Below are 20629 nucleotides of genomic sequence, written 5' to 3'. Positions count from 1 at the left end.
TTTGAGGGAAAAATAAGGAGGCACATTATACATGGGTAGTACTAATTCTATATCTATATAAAATGTTTTTAATTCTTTTATTTACACTTATGCATTAGAAGTGTAACTCTAGAAAGTAATAACTACATCTGTATATTCAAAAATAAATGCTAAAATTTCTTTATAATACAAAAAACCAAATACCTAAAAAAATAAATTAGAAATTAAAACAAAAGATTTCTTTCCTGACATCTGGGCTAAAACTATGGGTATACATTATACATAGGAGCACATTATACATGGCAAAATATGGGTACATTCATTTTTTAGAGAAGAGGATCCACAGCATTCATTAGGTTTCTAATCAGTAAACCAAAATGCCAAGAACTACTGATTTATAAATCCTACAATGTAAAAATAAAATTTATCTCCTCCTTCTCAAAAAGGATTTGAGGCTGCTAACAAGAAAATATGGAGACTTTAAAGAGCACTGAGGGAGCAAATGTGATGACTAAAACGATTTCATAGGTCATTAATAAGGGTGGTGGGAACTGGGGTTATCAGCTATGAAGACAGGAAGGCGAGACAAAGCACAGAGCAGGTCCCCGTGGGAAAGTGGTGCGGGGTGTCTGCTGTAGCTCAAGGGCGCACAAAGGATGCAGCCAGTAGGGTCTGGGTTTTGAATGCTCTTCCTAGAGGTAGAAAGAGACCACCACTGAGTCACCACTTTTTGAAAAAGCCTAGTTCAAGTTAAAAAGTAAAATTACACTGCTCGTACTCGACTTCAAAGGGAAAATTATTAATTATAATAAATGTATAGGCTTATTTGACATATATACATTTTACTCAAGTACAGCTGAGGTATTTACATTAAAAAATACTTCAAAAGAAGAAGACATATTGGAACAAGTTTAGGATACAGCTCTACATTCCTTAAAGTTGCTGAATCAGCATCAAAAGATGCCTGATAAAGCTCCCCATATCGGGAAGCAAGGCTTCGAAATTCTTCCATGGACTGCTTCATCTATAAAGAAGGGAAAATATTAATTATAATATATAAACATGCTATCATTATTGTATAAACACAAAAACCTAAACAGTCAAACCATAAAAAAGATCTTAAAAGTATTTAAATTTTTCATGTTCATTTCATTCATTTTTATAACCCTTGTTAAATAAAATTAACAGAGAGCACATAAAACCACAAATGTGCACAAAATTATGGTAATTTATATCTGATATATAGAAACAAACAAAAAGCTGCATTTTTAGCCTAAGCTACACTAAAATAATGTAGTTATTTAAAGAAACTGCAAACTGCAAGGTTTCTTTAAAATGTATGCCCTTTATATAAAAAAGTAGCATTCAGTGAGACACCATCAATCTCTTTGTCATTCTAATAAGACATCAGCCTATTTTCAGCAAAACAGATGAGCTAATAAGCATTTAAGGTTTAATGTCTGAGTCAAACCACTGATTTATAAATTACAGGATTTTTTATGTCACAAATAACTTCAAAAACCTCTACAGTGTCAATGAAAACTGCACTGAAAATAAAGTTGAGACATGCCTGATTAGAGATGCGACCACACCTCTGGAGGTCATTCCCCAAGGTCATGGCGATTGTGGTGGCAATCGCGGGTGGGGGGCTCGTCTTTAGACTATTACAGGTACAGATCAGCTGAGAGAAGGCTTGTAGAAGGTCAATCCTGAGTTTCACAAATTCACACTGAAAACTTAAAGGATTCAATGGTGTACTGGCAGCCTGGGGGAAAAAGGATACACTTAAGATAAAATAAACATAGCAGCAAGATGGTGCAGTACAAAGACAAGTTTTAAAGGCAATGATAATATCTCATTTCCTAAACTGGTATTTGTTTTATTTTTCGGATACCCTACATAAAAATATGTGAATATATATCTATTCAATACATAATAAAAAGTAAATAAAAAATCCACCCTTGCAAGCAGAATGCTAAAATGGTTCCTGATTCACTCCCCTCTGGTATTGACACCTCGTGTAATCTCCCCACTTTGTGTGGGCGGAACCTGTAACTTGCTTCCAACCAATGAAGTATGGCAAAGGTAATGATTTTGAGAATGCAATTTAGGTCCTTAATGAGCTAAATTTACATTTATCAAAAGGGAGATTATTTGGGTGGATTTCTCCTAATCTGGTCAGCCCGTTAAAAGAGGGTCTTGAAGGTGAGCAATTCTCCTGTTGGCCTTAAAGCTTCCCCAAGTTCTACGGCTGCGCGGAAATAAATTCTACCAATAACTACATAGATTTAAGGGCCCTAAGCCTCCGTGAGCCGCATTAAGACTGGCCCTGGCTGACACCTTCATTGTAACTTTGTGACAACATCAACACGGGACCTAGAGAGGCCGTATCTGGACTTCTGACTCATGGAAGCTGAAATGCTAAATGGGTGCTGCTTTAAGTTACTAAATCTGTGGCAATTTGTCACCTAGCAGAGAACATGAATACAAACAGTTTTAAAATTTTTTATTCCTAAAAAGCAAGGTAAGTCCATCATTAGTCACTGTGTTTCAAAGTTAGACACCCAACATTGCTACAGGGTCCCCATAAGCACAGAATTTTGCACTTCTCATGTTTAGCTTGGTTGAAGCAGGTAAAAGCATAGTAATTAAGCCTCATCGCCGAACAACCTCAGGTTAGACCACTCCTGTGTCAGGGAGGACAAAGGGCAGCCCATGCTCATATGCTCTCGGTTAAAAGGCAGAGCGCTACTGTCCGATCCACACTTGCCAAATGAACAGATCACAGATAAAGCCTTAAAAAAAAATCTCTCATGGTATATAGATAGTACAATCAGAGATGTGGGAAGTGCCAAATGATTCTAAGGCCTGTGCTGCCTTCCCCTCTAGACTATTCACAAATGGAGAATCATTTCCTGATTTATTTATTTGTTTTTAATCCACAAGCAGCAAGTGCTTACAGTCATCTGAATAAAAGAACTCCATTCCAAAAGGAGACGATTTGAGGTCCCAAAACGTGTCTTAGGTCACAATGTATTAAGGCAAAGTAGAGACTAAGACAAGGACCTTCTGTTTGTCTTCTACGTCAGACTTCAGTCCTTAATTACTACCAAAACCTCATTAAATACACACACCATACAAATCTTACGAGACTATGAAACAGTCAATAGGGTTTTTCATAATATTAATTCTACCTGCCTCAGAGTTTTGTGGGCCTGTTTCACAGTCTTTAGCATTTACTGTACTTAATCATTAATAATTTTCTGCTCCATATAAAACCAGAAAATGAAATAATTCTACTGATTTGAACCAATAATTGTAACTTTTGATTTTCTGAGGCATTTATTAGCCTGATATAGGCAACAAAAATCTTTCCCTAGAATAACCAAGAGGAAAATAACTACAGTTGTCAATGCTACTTTTTAAAATGAGAGGAGCTTCTGTTTTAAGATAGCATCAATCCTAACCAGAAAAATCATACTTCAAGAGATCTGTAACCACAGTAGCCTGAATATTCTGTCTCTTCTGTGAGATTGGTCTATTCTTTGTTCTACTTTGAAGCATTTTTCTTAGGATGGGCCACTATTAAAAACATTTTAGATTATGTGATAAACGTACATAAACAGTTAGCAAAAAGTGTTACGGCCTCATCGAAATATATACAACTTTAAAAGTTGTGTAACAATATTTTTTTACTGTTTATGTTGATTATATAAACTTTTTACTCTTAAGGGGGAAAAAAGTCTTTGCATTAATACAGGAAATGCTCATTTTAGGGAACAGGTTCATTCTTAGGAATATAACTGATTTCAAGAAAACAAGAAATGTTAAGTGCTGCTTTCTCTGCAACCCCTTCACTTTCTTGGCAGAGAAAATGAAAACTATGGCTGGCTAACTATTAGTTTGGCATAGGAAGATACAGAGGGGGGACACCAGCATCCTTGATAATTTCTTCTTTATCCGCAAAGCAAGCAGCTCTGGTTTCTTAGTGAGTAGCTGCGAGGTATGGGATGGCTGAGGATTCATGTGGATGGTGGTAGTGACCCAGGTTGGGGTCTTACTAATAGGATTCTGGCAAGTGAGGATCCTATTTCCATTTATCCCTTCTGCATACATTCAGCAATCCTCTTCATATGTGGTTCCTGGTATTCGATAAAAACAACATGTTAAGAGGCAGGGGAGGGGTTAAGAATCTACTTCCATGTCCTATTTATTACTCTAATACTACTATATATATGTGTATCAGCAGATGTTTCAAGGTGGTTCAAACAGAATAATAAAAGAGATGGGAGACCATTCTCACACAAGTCATCTTCACCAAAGGAGAATTCAGAGGACTTACTGTTAAGGACGCAATCCCTTTGTGGTAGAATTTTAAAGACTCAGCAATGCAAGAAAGTGCTGAACTATAATTCTCTTCTTGCAACCCAGTGAAACACTGTTCCGCATGTGAAAACTCCTTCAAACTATTTAGCCAGAAGTAGAAATGTTCTGAGGCAACCTGAGTCAGCAAACTCTGATAGAGCTCTCTGGCCATGTCATGGTTACCCTAAAAAAAATCATGGCACGTAATGAAGTTTTTACACTTGAATCAGCAACTAAAAGACAAACCTAAATCTCACACAAACTATAAGAATCATTTCTCATATTATGTAATTCTTTGAGACTCAGTCTAAGTAATTTTCTCAGTATATGTTATACTTAGCTGCTTTTATATGACCTAATGTCTGCAATTCTTTACAAAAACACTTCCAAATAGAAAATAAATGGACTTAACTACAACCTGAGTCTAGAATTTTAGTTCAAAATACAGAAAGTATAAATACTTACTGTATGTCATGTGGTACAAGCTATTGAGTGAGGTAGGGGGAAACTCCAGTAAGTTCCATTAAGTGACTATCAAGAAGAATACTGTGCCTGCCTCTGGGGGACATGTGGCCATTTAATGCCTGGGGACCAGGGATGCTCAGTGCCCTGTGATGCTTGGAAGCTTGGGACAGGTGGGTGTAATACAGAACTGGCCAGTCAGCAGTGGTCCTCCTCCCATTTGAGAAACAATGGGACCCCCATTGTTTCACTCCCCTACAATAGGGACCCCCAAACTCTGGACCCCCACCAGTCTGGGCCTCTTAGAAACCGGCCGCACAGCAGAGGGTGGGCTTGAATGTAACGCTTTTCAATCATCCCCAAAACATCCCCCAACCTCCGGTCCCTGGGCAAATGATCTTCCACAAAACCTTGTTAGGAATATAATGAGGTCCTTCCTTTCATCATCTTTCAATCCACGACTGAGACGTACTTCCATCTTTAGTTTCCAGTTTTGACCAGGAGTAACAATCCCACAATCTAAGGGGTGTAACCCACCATTTTCACCAACACGGTTCACGCAGAAGGACCCCACATACCATTCTGGAGGCCTGCCTGGCAATTCGGTACACGGTCCATCCGTTGGAGACACTTTCGAGCTGCTGCTTAATGACAGCCTTTACTTCAGCAGACAGTGCTTTCTGACTGGCGACAAAAATCACAGTGGCCAAACTCACCTAACATTGAGCAAGACATGAGACAATTTAAAAAATCATGCAGTTCTATCAATGGCACAGATAACTTGACCTCAAAAGGGAGAAACACTTGAGACAATCCACCCAAAAAGAAATTTCCTCCCCCATGACAATAATTTTTCATTTTGAAGTTATCAATTTATTCCATTACTCAGACAACTGAATAATGGAATAACAGCAAATAATTCTGATAAACATGGGTAAATGATAAAATCACACAATGAAATACTACACAGCAGTGAAATGAGGGAAGTAGAGATATACTTTTCAATAGACATTTAAACAAAACAGAAAAAAATAAGCAAAGTGCAAAAGATTGCATGCAGTCCGATAGCGTTTATATAGTTAAAATATGCAAAATAATAGTGCATATTACTTCATATACACACTAAGGTAGTAAATGTATAACAACATGCATGGGAATGATAAATACCAAATTCAGGACAGTGATTATCTCTAGGAGAAGGGAGGAGCACAGGTAGGTACATTTCAACTGTATTGGCAATATTTTTTCTTAAGCTAGGTGACAGATGAAGGGTTTTCACTGTTATTATCCTTTACATTAAAAAATTTATGTCTCATAATTTAAAACTGCCTTAAAGTAGTACTAACAAAAAAGGGCTAAAGAGCATTCATTAGTTGAAAATGCTGCTTTAATTAAAAAAAACTTGGCTGACTATTTCACAGTGTTCCGAAGTTGATATATACAAAGGTTCACATGTATTCTGGCCATTGTATGCCATCATTCCCATGACCAATGCCACTTGGTCCTTAGGGTACCCCTTTCCTCACAGCAAATGATGAATGGGGTAATCTTTTACAGACTATGCCCTGGAGCATTAAATATAAAATAGGCTTGAGCAAGTAACTTCATTAAGCTCTTCCCAATCCCTAAATTCAGATGACCAGAATATGCAGGGCCCAACCTGAGGCTTACACCTAATTCATGCCAACTTAGAACGTAGCCTACTCTCAGCCTGGTAGAACTTTCAACTAAACATTATCATATCACTTCTGTGGCTTGTTTCTTTAAAAGCATGCACCTTTCCCAACCCCCAGACTATACTGAAACCGACACTGGGCGCTACACAGCGAAAGAGGTCCTGGATTGGAAAAGAGGAATCTGTGCCGATTTGAGGTCGCTGTTATCATTAGGTCTTTAACTTACTATCGTCAGAAGTACAAAGCAGAGTTTACTTCATTATTTATTTGCTTTGTCTAAAAAAGAAAACATCCATTTTCATCTTGTTCTTTGTAATAGAACAAAAACAACATACTGAGGGCTTTGGCTACACTAAGGTGATTGACAGAACTTAGGAAAAAACAAGTTTTAGATCCAAACTAAATGGGGCTTACTCAAAGTGGTAATAGTACAAAGCTCATGGTTCCAATTCTCCTTTGATTTCAGCATTCCCTTGGTCTTTGATAATTACTTTAATCTGTTGTTTGTTTTGCTTTTAAGTAAAGTCCAACAGTCATGTTAACTTCTTAAAGTAATTCTCACTAGACCAGATCCCATTCATCCACAGCAGGTTTACCAGAAGTTCCTGTTGCTTGTCTGTGGCTGATCGCCCGATGACCTTGTAGAGCTCCACGAGGTCGCCCAGCATGCCATCGCCCAGCACTGGCAGCTGCATGGCAATGGCAGCCAGGCAGTGGCACATCAGGATCCGGGCGGCGTCCTGGGCACTGTGCAACTGAGTCAACAGGGTCTCAACCACAGACTGGCTGAGATGGGGTCTGCCCTTGGCCAACTTCACCATACAATTCAGAGCAATCTGCACATTGAAAAGAAAACAGACCAGTTATACTTTGAGGGTATTAAGGAAAGCTTTAAAGAAAAGCACTTTGTATCAGTTATTGGAGAAAACCTAGGAAAAGGTTTTTTTGTAGGCATAACATTTTTCTTCCTAAGAAACACAAGACATAACGGATCTCATATTAAAATATACAAAGTGTGCCGTGTTTAAAACCAAGTAACAAGTCAGGACCACACATTATAGTCGCTGCAATCCAGTACTATTAAAAAGTGAAAAATGAGATGACCATCATAAGGAATGATGCTGAAGAGGCAAAATACATGCCAAACAAATGTCACCATTACATTTACTACTTCCAAGAACTGCTTCTAAAATGTGGTTTGTAAACTCACCTATGCCGTCACCTCCCTATGCTAACAAAAACCTTACCTATGCCGTCACCTCCCTATGCTAACAAAAACAGAGAGTCCTGGGTCCTGCCCATCCCAAACTTCATGCACTAACTGTGTGTGTGTGTGTGTGTGTGTGTGTGTGTGTCACTGACAGTTTCCGTGTAAGAAAGGCACCCTAGGTGACTCTTATGCACAATGAAGTGGGGAAGGGGCTTCTAGTTTCCTCTTATTTCTCAAGTAAAACCAAAAGCCAATTGGCTTTGGAGCTCCTGTTCAGGCCAGTTAATGACATCACTAATAACCCAGTCGTCAAAACTAGAAGTCCATTGTCTGTCGTTGTTACATAGCCAATGACAGCTAACTCTCGTAATTTCCACTTTGGTCAAGTCTCTAACACCAGCTTCTTTAGCTCCTTTTCATTCTTTCTGCCTCAACAGAAATCCCTCCCTAATTCCAATCTTCTGAATCCATCCCTCACACTAAAACCATGTAGTTCTCAGTGTGGTGTTAGGCAGGAAAAATGAGCTATAGAGTCTGAAAGACCCAGAGATGAAGGTTAGCTTGCCCTTTATTAGCTAGATGTCTTTGAACAAGCGACTTTATCTTTGAGTCTTAATTTCCTCATGAGAGCAGGGCAAATTTCACTAAGATTAAGCAATCTTAGTGTAAAGATCAAAAAATAATTACGCAAGCCTTTAACAAAGTCTGGCACATAACACACACATTTAAATAACAACAAAATCACAACAAAGGGTAGAGCACGTCCCTTTCTTTACAATTTTAGTATCTCCTCACTACTTATAGAATCATATTAATGTTCACTAACATTTTGATATCTTCCATGATTGAGCTGCAAACTACTTTTCCAATCTCCTGTTTCTCATCCAACCACATGGGCTAGTCACCATTCTTCCAACAGAACAGGTACATTTTTGCTTTCAAGCTTTTTATAATAGTGCTCCCTCTGGTTCAAATAATCTTTCTTCAAACACTGAAATTCTACCCCATCTTCCAAAGCTCAACTCACGTGATAGCTACTTGTTCAAGCCTTCCCTAACACCAGTAGTTGGACTTAATCACTCCCAACTCTGTCCTCTTATTAGAAGTGCACTTTTGTTCGTACTTTAGAAACTTACTGCATCTAACTTGGCATCACAGTCCCTTACCTTACGGTCAGGGCTGTCTAGACGGGGAGCTCCTTTAATACGAGAACTTTCTTGACCATCTACGTGTATACGACTGTGGTGATGCTTGTGTTTTACTGACGTCTACAACTGGAGGACAAATCCTTTGGTTTTCTTTAAAAAAATTTCTTTGACATATTTTGGTTCCAAAGGGCTTTGGGATGAATCACTTGCCAAACACAGGTTGCCTACTTCTTTTACCGCCTCTTGATGATCAGCTTTTACTTAACGGTACCAATGTCTCTGTTGTTCGTCACCACGACCACCTCATCCTGCCACTGAACATGCTGTGTTCCCTCAACCACACTCCAATGCCTACCTAACAACCTTCCACTTCTATTAACCCTCCTTCTCGTATTATTAATTTTGTACTGTCAAATTGTATTTCACGTTTTACTTCAAAAAGAGTAGTTTCATTTCACATTTCACATTTAAAAATTTTTAAATATCTCTAAGATAATTTCTATAATTAAGTAAAGATTTTTATAATTCCTCACTTTGCTTAAAAACTAGAGCTTCTATGCTCTGGAAATTAATACAAACATACACATACAGAGTTTGGCTGCGGTTATTTTATCATTTGTGTGTGTGTGTGACCTTATCAGTGTTACCTCAGGCCACAAACTTCGAAGTGTGCAGGAGCTCTGCTCATTTAATTTTGTTTTACATTTTTTAGGACTATTACAAGTATCTACTACAACCTAATAAATACTGTCCACTGATGGTTAAATAGGACAAAGCTTAGAGTTTGACTGTGTCTATCTGTTGGAGCCCCACTGGTCAAAATGCCAGCACTGAAAGTGAAGACCAAGGAAAGTGTTCCTTTAAAATAAGAGTTACTGAACTGTTGCCCTTGGGCCAAATCCCAGTCTGGTTTTTTTTTTGTAAATAAAGAACACATATACCCCCTTTTTACATAATGCCCAAGTCTTTGTCCTACAAAGGTAGAACTGAGAGTGTATTGTCTGCAGAAGGTAAAATATTTACTATCTGACCCTTTACAGGGAAACCCTCAATTCCTGACTTAGGCAATGAAAACAGGCATGGTATTAAAAAAAGTGATGCTTTCACCTTGAACGTGGCTTGAGCACCGGGACTATCATCTTGACTACAAAGTATCAGAAGGGATTCCAGGCCAAAAACAGCATCTTGCTCCAGTGCCAAAAGGTCTAGAGGAAAAACACTAAATTTTATAGTGGTTTAGCAGAGAAAATTAAATACACACACACGGATACACACACACACAAGAGAAAACATTACAGAGTTTAAGATACAGGAAACATCTCAATGAACAAAGCTAACCTTCCTGAAAAAGTATGTCTGACCTCATTTCTGAAACGCAAAAGCTATCTTTAGACTTCTGTATATCTATTACTTATTAAAGATTATAAAAATATACACATTAAATTAAGAGCTAAAGCCACAAAGATTTAAGTAAAGCGTAACAGAAATAGTCAGCTGATAACCTGAGGAAAATACTAGGAATAGCAAACCACATAGGGTGTGTTCATCTTTCTTTTTCTTTTATTTTCTAAAGATTTTATTTATTCTGAGAGAGAGGGGAAGGGAAGGAGAAAGGAGGGAGAGAAACATCAATGTGGGAGATACACTGTACCCACGAGACTGGTTGCCTCTCACATGCCCCCAACTGGGGACCTGGCCCACAACCCAGGCATGTGCCCCTACTGAGAAGCAAACTGGCAACCTTTTGGTTCATAGGCTGGCACTCAGTCCACTGAGCCACACCAGTCAGGGCTGTGCTAATCTTTCTAATCAGACATAAATTATGCAGGCACATTTTCTCCTAGAATGTTATAATTTTCAGATTCTAATGAAAGCTGAGCCACTTTTAAGAAGTAACGAGGCCCCCACACATCATATTAATGCTGTTACGTCAAACCATGAAGGACAAATCCCTTAGATGTCTCATGAAATAGCAGTTTTTCAGCAATTTTCACTACCTGAGGGCTAAAATTTCTCTAGAGGTTCTAGAAAGTTCTACATATACTAGCTAACTGTATTTAGGTTAACATATGTCAGCTTTGAAAACATATAGCAGTTTTCTATGTCACTTAATAGAAAACACTCATTACGATGCCAACAATAAAAGAGGTTTAGGTATTTAAATCAGAATCAATATACAACTTAGAGAAATGTCTTCTGAGTTAGTATAGGGGCTCGGAAAACAGTGTAAAGGCTGGTAGTGAAGGTCAGAGTGTTAATAACAAAATAAGTACCAGGAACAAGCAGTGCTGAAGGCTAGGAGGGATGAAGGACAACTAAGCTTATGATCCTTAATAAAGATCAAAATAAACAGTGGAACAGCTGGAACAACGAAAATGTATTTCCTGTTTTTGAACACCAGCCTGAACTTCTTTCTCCAAGCCTTCTGACAAAAGATGTCAGGAATTCAATAAAATACATGCATTATTTTCTGTGCACATCCTTCTTAATTGCACGAATCAGTTTAATGCTCTAGATACCCAGAGATAAATTCTATAAAAATTTAAATCATATTGTTCTATTAATTCTCTTGCCCTTGGATGAAATTAGTTGTTAGTTAAACCCCTGATAAGTTGAGATTTTCTTTTCCTAAATTTTCCAGGCTTTTGGACAAGTGAACGCATGGCCTCTTACCAAGGGTGGCCAGAAGCGGCTCCTACCCACAGCACGATATACGCAGAGATAAACAGTGAGAAGAAATGAGCACTGTCCCATAAAACCTTTCAATCCCACAATCCCAACCCCAAGGTCCTTGTATTTTAAACAATTTTTCAAAGGAGAAAACGTGCTTTAAGAACAACGAAGGAGGCAACTAGTAGATCAAAGCACAGTGGCTAAAAATAGTAAGGGATTAAAAACCAAACACACAGAAATCTTCCCAAACTCCAATCCGAAAGTTTACACACAGTATCAGTCCCGGTCGAGCTTACCTTTTTCTTGACAGGAGACGGTTATGTTAGTCAGGACTCTGACTCCATGAGCCGCGATGCCCCTGTTATTGTGGTAACAGCATTCTTGGGCTAATCTGACTAAATCAGAGGATCTGGGTGAAGAACCCACGTTTCCTAAACAAGCAGAGAAAAGCAGTGCAGGTTATAATTCATTTATACAGTTCAAAAGCTTTTCAGCTGACCGATTCGTTTTCTCACTTTCAAGAGAAAACCTCCAATAACAAACTTGAACAAAATTTTCTACCTCTACATGGTTCCTCATCAATATAGTATCACCATTTCTCTTTCTCCTGTCAAGGTACTTAGAACAGATATGTGCCAATAATTGCGTTATGATTAGAATCTAAAGTCAATGTAAGACATTACCATATAAATATTTTAAAAACTGACTAAGGAACAGTGCAGACACCACAACTACAGACTGTATTTTGGGAGTTCTAATGGGATGCCATTACAGGCTTCTTGTCAGACAACGCCTTACTTTCAGGAAAGGAATAAAAGGAGAAGTAATTTAGGTTTGCTTTTCCCATCTCAATTGCTGCATTTAGTTATCCTTCCATAGGTTTACATAAAAAATTCATGATTTTAGAGATGGAGTGGATTTGGGGATCATCTGGTTCAATGTCTTACTTTTACAGAAGAAATCAAAGCTCAAAGATTTTAACTATCTTGCCACCAAAGTCATACCCTTGTGCTCTGCACCCAAGTTCTACGCTACAGATTGCAGCAACTTTTTAAACTCCCAATTGAAATTCTGTAACTTAAGGTTTATGTTGTGAGTGCTTTGCTTTAGAGTAGAGAAGCCCTCAGTTATAAAATGAGCTTCAAAAAGAAACAGGAGATTAAAGCTCAGTTAACTCTTAGCAGAGTCTCTCTTTATTGTCTTCTTTCCCCTCCTGATTTTTCCGTCCTATCAACTTCAAACTTGTCTCTCAGACCAAGGGTGACCATATTTTCTGAGGCCAAAGGGGACACATACTACTAATTATAACAGGCATGAACCAAGACTCTCTTGGGCAGTGTGGGACATATGGTAACCTCACTGACTTCTCAAAAGTACTCGTTTAGGTAAAGCCTCAGTATTTTCAAAATAAGCCAAATATTGGAAATATGAAACTATGAGCTCATTTTTAAAAAAACGATGGAAACTTCCTCCATTCTTTTTCTTGCCCATGTGATAGGGAAAAGGCAGGCTCATTTATAAACTTTCAACCTCCCCTCCTTCCCTGTCAAGACTCATACAACACTTGGAGAGAAAAAACAAAGAAAATCCAAAGAAAAAACAAAAATCATCCTAAATCCCACAAACCCAGCATGATCTTCCTGTCAACTTTCTGGAGTATTTCTTTCCAATTTTCCCATTACAAAAGCCAATACAATTCAAAAATTCATACATAGTTAGGATACTGGACAACATCCTGTTTTTAAAATATTTATTTTTGAGCCTTTATGTTAACTATTTTAGGGATGAAATTATTTTTTAATTTTATTTATTTAGAAATGATTTTCTAAGATAAATTCACATAGTTCAAAAAATAGAAGGTAAAGAGTGAGTGAATGAAATGTCCCCCTCAACCATCTAAAGCTACTGGTTTCTTGTGTATCATTCCAAAGAGTCTATAAATTTGCAAACATACATGCTCCTTTCTTTTTTCTTTTGTACAGTTTTGCATCTTGTGTTATTTCCCTTTAAACATTATATCATAGAGTATCCCACGCCATATATTCTTTTAAATAAATTGCACTGATTGGTACTGCAGTTATGTATTCCAGTTTCTTTAATGAGTTCCCCGTTGACAGGCCTTTTTATGCTACTGCATCCACTACTGATGGATAATGCCTTGATATTTCATACAATGATGCTACGAATAACCCTGCACATGTCATTTACCAAATATGTGAACACATTAGTAGGATAAATTCCTAAAAGTGAAATTTCTAGGTATACAGGTATAATTTTCATGAGTATTTCCAATCGCCTCTGCAGAGGTTTAATCACTTATACACCCCCACTAGCAATGAATGAGTACTGCTCACCTGTGTCCTTGTCCACACAGCGTGTTATCAGACTTCTGACTGCACCAATCTCAACAACGGGTAAAGTGTTCCAACATTGTTCTGATTTGCATTTTTCTTAGATATATGTGATACTGAACACCTTACATGCTTACAAGCCATTTGCTAGCTAGTGGAAATTTAAACACTAAATTTCTTTTATAAACTATCCTGGCTATAGAGAAAAAAACTAATCAATGAAAATAAACATTTACTGTTATCTATGGAAATAATCTAACTTTGGAAAAATCCTTTACTTTCGTTTCATGTGAACATTACCTAGTCTGGTTATTAAGCCTTTTGTTTAATTCCATATATAACCTACAAATTAACAATTAATACTCTGCAACTCTTTCAAAGTGTGATGTCAGTCAAGAATATTTATTAACTGCAAGCTAAAAAACTGCAACTGGCTGATTTGTGCAGAAAAAGAATTTATTGAAAGCACACTGAGTATGTGGTAAATTGTTGGGAAACTCTGACAATCTCTCCCATCCCTCGTAGGCTTGCCTCATTGCAAGGTAATTTTCTAATTCCTCACATCAAGGGGTATTTATTTCCCCACCTAGCTGGGCTTGGTCATATGACTTGCTTTGGCCAATAAGACATCAAAAACCACGTGCAAGCAAAAGGCTATAAAAGTGCTTGTGTGTGTGTTCATGGTTTGCCTTCTTCTGGCTGCTGCTGGGACTCTGAGAACATGCTATAAGCAAGCCAAGCTAGCCTGCTGAGAGTCACCTTGAGGAGAACCAAGGTGCCTCGGCTGAAAGCTGTTCAACCTCTGCCGAATGGCGCCACTGTGGACCACTCAGTCTGATCAAGGCTCCAGAGGACTGCAGTCTTGTGAGTGAGCCAAAATGAGACCAGCAGAACTGCCCAGCTAAGGCCAGTGAAAATTACTGATTTGCAGAATCAGAGCAAATAAAATGGTCATGGTTTTAAGCCACTAAGTTTTGAGGTGATCTGTTATGTAGCAATAGATAACCAATACAGAGTACCTCACAGAATTACTGAAAAGGCTGGAAAATCAGTTTGGAAAAAAGGCAAGGCCAGAACCCAAGATCACAGCCCAAAGCATGCATGGAATTAGTCTGGTGAGGATATTAATGCCACTGTTACTGACATCCTTTGTTTTTGTGTTTGTTTTTTGTTACTAACATCTTGATGTCACAGCTTACACCGCTGGCAAAGGTACAAGACATAGCCAACAACCACTGCTACAGTGTACCGGAAACTGGAGGCTGCTGTGGTCATTGTTTCATCAACAGAACAGGGTCCTCCCACATCACTCCTCCTTGTTCCTAGCTTGCAATTCAGTCCCTGGTATGGAAATGATTTAAGTAAATTCCGGCCACATGTGCACCCCAGGTGGCGGGGAGGCTTGGTAATAGAATATAAGGTCTTTTCAGCCTCCTCTCCGGACCTACAGGTCAGGGAATTCCCTTTACCCAGTAAGTTCACAAGCTATGAAACCATAAAAAGAATTAATGTGCATTATAGTTCTTTAATTAATCCAAATCAAATTAATTGACTACAAAAAAACAATGAAGATTCCATAAAACTTGCATTAAAATAAAACAAAAAAATTTAATTTGAAGTCTATTAGGTTAATAAGTAAGCTCTTCACTGGGCATTAACAAAAGCATTGTGAAGTTACTTCATCTCGAACTAGGCAACCAGTAAAGCATTACTGAACTGGGATAAAGCTTTATTTTAACCATTTTCCAGAGTGATGTGTACCTAAAAGGTAGCATGACATTTGCTTTTAAAATTCACCATCACTTGGCCTTTGAAATGTATTCAAATTTAAAGGGCACTTTAAGTTACAGACATATAAAAGTAAACCAGCTATTTTAAGCACCCTCAAAAATATTGTTGCACCCACATACAATTAGAAAAAGAACAAATATAGAAAAATAACATCCTTCAGTTTAGATCAAGGATTCAAGATTGTATTACCATAGGCATTAGTCAAGAAGCAATTTTGAAATAAATCATTAGCATATAACAGACTCTAAAGCTGTACAGAGGAAGCAACCTGAAAATCAACATAAACTAAGGGATTAGCACGACATCCACGTACCATCTCCTCCCCCTGCTTACCCGAAGCTATGCTGAAATAGTGTTTGACAGCGATGGTCCCTGAGAGAGTGGAAAGGACAGACAGCATGCCCAATTTTAAGCTGTCATAAGGAGTCTGGAGGGCACATTCACAGAGTACCTGAAATGCAGAAAGAGAAGAACATAAAACCTAAAGCATCAATATATTTTTAAAGTGTCTACTCATTTTACATCTCTAGCTTTTAAAATATATATATGTATTAATGTCTTTTTTCCATGATACAAAACCAAACTGCCACAATCAAGAGAGGCCTAAAGAGACACATTAGCTAAATATAATGTAATATCCTAGATGGAGTGGCGGGGAGAAATAAGATATTAGGCTAAAACTAAAGAAATCTGAGCAAAGTATGAACCTTGGTTAATAGTAATGACGTATCACTATCAGTCAACTGTAATGAATGTACCATATTAATGTAAAATATCAATAACAGGAGGAACTGGGTATGGGGTATGTATGAATCCTCTGTATTATCTTCTCCATTTTTCTGTAAATGTGCACCTATTCTAAAAAATAAAGACTTTTTAAAAAGTCATCATGTATACTATTTAGTCCTCACAAGCAGAACTTCCACCATATTTTGCTTACCTAATAGATATGAATAATAGCTCATATACATAGATTTTATATTATATATATATATATATATATATATATATATATATATATATATTTAGAGAGAGGGGAAGGGAGGGAGAAAGAGAGGGAAAGAAACATGGATATGTGAGAGAAACGTTGATTGGCTGCCTCTCACATGCACCCCCCCCACCCCCGCCCACCCCAAACAAGGAACCTGGCCTGCAACCCAGGCAAGTGCCCTGACTGGCGATCAAACCAGTGACCTTCCAGTTTGCGGATGGATGCCCAACCCAGTGAGCTATACCAGTCAGGGCCATATAAATATATTTAAAAAAATAGTAGAGTGTGATATTCCATCTAGTTTACATTGAATGACCTATCTATCCTCTCCCATTTCAGGTCATTTACCCCTCACTAAGGTGGTCTGAAGTATTATATTACCAAAACAAGATGCAAGGGTTCTCTCAATGCAGTGAGCTCTAAATACACACTCCTAACACAGGGCTGCCTCATTCTGTACGTGTACTCTCACGAATCTGACAAGACTGCATGTAATAGAAATGGTCCAATAACTGCCCTGTTAAACTGAACTAAGTCCAGTTCTCCATAAAGACTCAGAAAATGAGCAAAGACTAGGGGAAACATTAAAAATAAAATTCCAGAAAGGTTACAAATTTTACCCAAATGAAAACATTGACAAAATTTGAGGGAAAGGAGAGGTTAGATAATCTGCTTGTAAAGGTTATACAAAAAAAAATCCCAAAAGATTCTGACAAAGTATAAGGAGAGGCCTAAAGAACAAGCCCTACTGAATAGTAAAATGTAAAATAAATCCACAGAAATCACAAAAGTCTTTTTCCTATTCACGAATGCAGAAATCAATGAAAGAGAACTGGTCCCAGAAACATTCGAACACACACTAGAATTTAATGTTATGATGATGGCTTTTCAGATCAAAGGGACTGTTTATTCAATAAACAGTTCCAGGAGAATTGGCCAGTTATCTTGCTTGTCAAACAAAACTAGACCTTTGTTTCTTTTTTATGGGAAATTAAAAAAAAGAAAAAAACTATAAAAATCACAGATATTATACAAATGGCTTTTAAACAAGATGTTAAACCTCACTCATAATTTGAAAATTTTAAATTAAGAGTTGCTTTTCACCAGTCAGAATGGCCAAGATTAAAGTTCAATAATGCACAGCACTGAATACAGTACAGAAAACAGGCATGGTCACACCCTGTTGATAGAAGGGTAAGATGGTATAAACCTCATGGTGGGTAACTGGCATTAAATCTCAAAATTCTCAATGTGTATGTCATTAGACCACCAAGTTCTTTTTTTACACACCCCCAACCCCCTTCTGGCAATCAGCACACTGTTGTCTGTGTCCATGAGTTTTTTTCTTTTTGTTCAATCCCTCCAACCCCCACCCCAGCTGTCAACCTGTTCTCTATGAGTCTGTCTCTATTTTGCTTGTTAGTTCATTAGACTCCACACAGGAGTGAAAGTATATGGTACTTGTCTTTCTCTGACTGGCTTATTTCACTCAGCACAATGTTCTCCAAGTCCATCCATGCTGTCACCAAGGGTAAGATTTCCATTTTTGTTTTGTCTTTTTTTTACAGCCAAGTACTATTCCACTGTGTAAATGTCCCATAGTTGTTTCATCCACTCATCTACTGATGGACACTTGGGCTACTTAATAACGCCGCAGTGAACATAGGGGTGCATATATTTCGAATTATTGTTTCAGGTTTCTTTAGATAAATTCCCAGAAGAGAAATTGCTGAGTCATAAGGCAGTTTCCTTTCCAATTTGTTGAGGAAACTCCATACTACTTTCCACAGTGGCTGCACCAGTCTGCATTCCCACCAACAGTGCAAAACTGTTCCCCTGTCTCCACATCCTTACCCACACTTATTGTTTGTTGATTTATTAATGACAGCCATTCTGACAGGTGTGAGGTGATATCTCATTGTGGTTTCAATTTGCATTTCTCTGATGCTTAGTGACATTGCACATCTTTTCATATGTCTATTAGCCATCTCTATGTCCTGTTTGGAGAAGTGTCTATTCGGGTCCTTTGCCCATTTTTAGAGAGAGGGGAAGGGAGGGAGAAAGAGAGGGAAAGAAACATGGATATGTGAGAGAAACATTGATCGGCTGCCTCTCACATGCACCCCCCAACCCCCGCCCACCCCAAACTAGGAACCTGGCCTGCAACCCAGGCAAGTGCCCTGACTGGCGATCAAACCGGTGACCTTCCAGTCAGAAGGACTGTTACCAGGACTGTTACTTTTTACCAGGACCGTTAATCGGACTTTTAATCGGACTGTTTGTTTCTTGGTGTTGAGTTTTATAAGTTCTTCATAAATTTTGGATGTTAACCCCTTATCAGATGTATCATTGGCAAATATGTTCTCCCATTCATTTTGTTGACAGTTTCCTTTGCTATGCAAAACCTTTTTAGTTTGATGTAGTCCCATTTGTTTATTTTTTTTCTTCTGTTTCCCTTGCAGGAAAAGATAAATCAGAGAAAATATTGCTACAAGAAATATCCGAGACTTTACTGTCTGTGTTTTCTTCTACAATTTTTATGGCTTTGAGTCTAAAAGTTCATTCTTTAATCCATTTGAGTTTATTCTTGTGTATGATGTAAGAAGGTCCCAAATTCTTGTTTTAGAAATATATGTTCATAAAGGTGATTTTTTTACAGACTAGTCAATATAGCAAAGTAAACAATAACAGGAGAAGTATTGGAAACTAGTCTAATGTCCTCACAGTGGGGAACTGGGAATATAAAGGGAGCACCACATAGTTGATAATACAATGCAGTAGAACTACCTACTTATATGAGAAGTTCCCCTAGGCCAGGGGTGTCAAACTCATTTTTACTGGGGGCCACATCAGCCTCGAGATTGCCTTCAAAGGGCCGAAATAATTTTAGGACTGTATAAATGTGACTGCTCCTTAACTGCTAAGGAGTTGAAATTACATTTGGCCCTTTGAAGCCAATTGTGAGGCTGATGTGGCTCCTGGTGAAAATGGGTTTGACAGTCCTACCCTAAGATGTACAGTTCAGTGATAAAAGGTTCAGGAACATGCACACTGTATATTTTCATTTGTACAGAAAATAAAAGAGAAATATACATGCTTGCAAATGGATGAAAATTTCAGGAAGGATCTGGGAAGGGATGGAACGCAGACTTGTATTTCACTCATTGTGTACCTCTAAACCCTGTGAATTCTTCATCATGTGCATATATAGTTTTCCAGTTAAAAGAAAAACCTAGGTAATAACAATAATAGAAGAAGCAGTAAAATTTTATCATGGAAGAAATGGAAATGAATCTGAAAGATACAGTAGTTTCCTGGTAATGGAAGGAAAGGCAGTCTAGGTGATACAAATAAGAACTGTGGCAATTAGGCTGTTGACAATGAAGAACATCAAGTGTTCACGGATGGCCTAGGACAAGGTACATCCAAAAGGGATGAAGAATAAGACAGAACCTGAATAGGGAAGATCAGGCTACATTACAGAGGGTCTTGAAAGTTAGGCAGAGATTTAAACCCGATGAGAAAAGAAACAGGAAGCCACTGGAGAAGAATAATGTCATCTGAAGTGCTAGGGAAGAATATTCTGGCAATGCTAAACAGAAGAAGTTAACAAAAGGAGCTGAGAGTTAAGGATCAACCTATAGTTTATGGCAATAATTCAGGCAAGTGGTAATGGTGGCCTGAACTAGAGCCTGGTGGTAGGAATGGAAAACAGAGAAGGACTATGAGACACATTTGGAAAGAGATTATACAGGGTGGGACAAGAAGAGGTTCACAGTTGTTGGTATGGAAAATAATGCAATAATAAGGAACAGTACAAGAATAAACTCTGTTTTGTAAACTTACAACTGTAAACCTACTTTTGCCCCAACCTGTATACAATGGAATGAACAAGACAGATTCCATGATTTTTATAAAATTCCAAACCTGTTGACCAGAGAACGTTGAGTCCATTTACAAAGATTAAATATTTATGGGGATAA

The 20629-nt window shown here is 38.0% G+C and overlaps 1 protein-coding gene across 1 annotated transcript in view; it reads right to left on the bottom strand.

The window, feature by feature from the left end:
* INTS7 (integrator complex subunit 7) overlaps positions 1 to 20629 on the bottom strand; it is a 63418-nt gene that overhangs the window by 13547 nt on the left and 29242 nt on the right. Inside the window, exons 8-15 of the mRNA XM_037027587.1 lie at positions 15989 to 16106; positions 11810 to 11944; positions 9948 to 10045; positions 7079 to 7318; positions 5385 to 5522; positions 4322 to 4528; positions 1550 to 1744; positions 900 to 1003 (exon numbers count right to left, since the gene is read on the bottom strand). Of these exons, the coding sequence (XP_036883482.1) occupies positions 900 to 1003; positions 1550 to 1744; positions 4322 to 4528; positions 5385 to 5522; positions 7079 to 7318; positions 9948 to 10045; positions 11810 to 11944; positions 15989 to 16106 (1235 nt within the window). The remainder of the gene's footprint in view (positions 1 to 899; positions 1004 to 1549; positions 1745 to 4321; positions 4529 to 5384; positions 5523 to 7078; positions 7319 to 9947; positions 10046 to 11809; positions 11945 to 15988; positions 16107 to 20629) is intronic.

This window comes from Sturnira hondurensis, unplaced genomic scaffold (assembly GCF_014824575.4).
Source record: "Sturnira hondurensis isolate 20B ecotype Veracruz unplaced genomic scaffold, ASM1482457v3 Scaffold0019216, whole genome shotgun sequence".
Lineage (NCBI taxonomy): Eukaryota > Metazoa > Chordata > Mammalia > Chiroptera > Phyllostomidae > Sturnira > Sturnira hondurensis.
The sequence above is the reverse complement of the archived record's forward strand: the minus strand, read 5'-3'. Positions and strand labels throughout refer to the sequence as shown.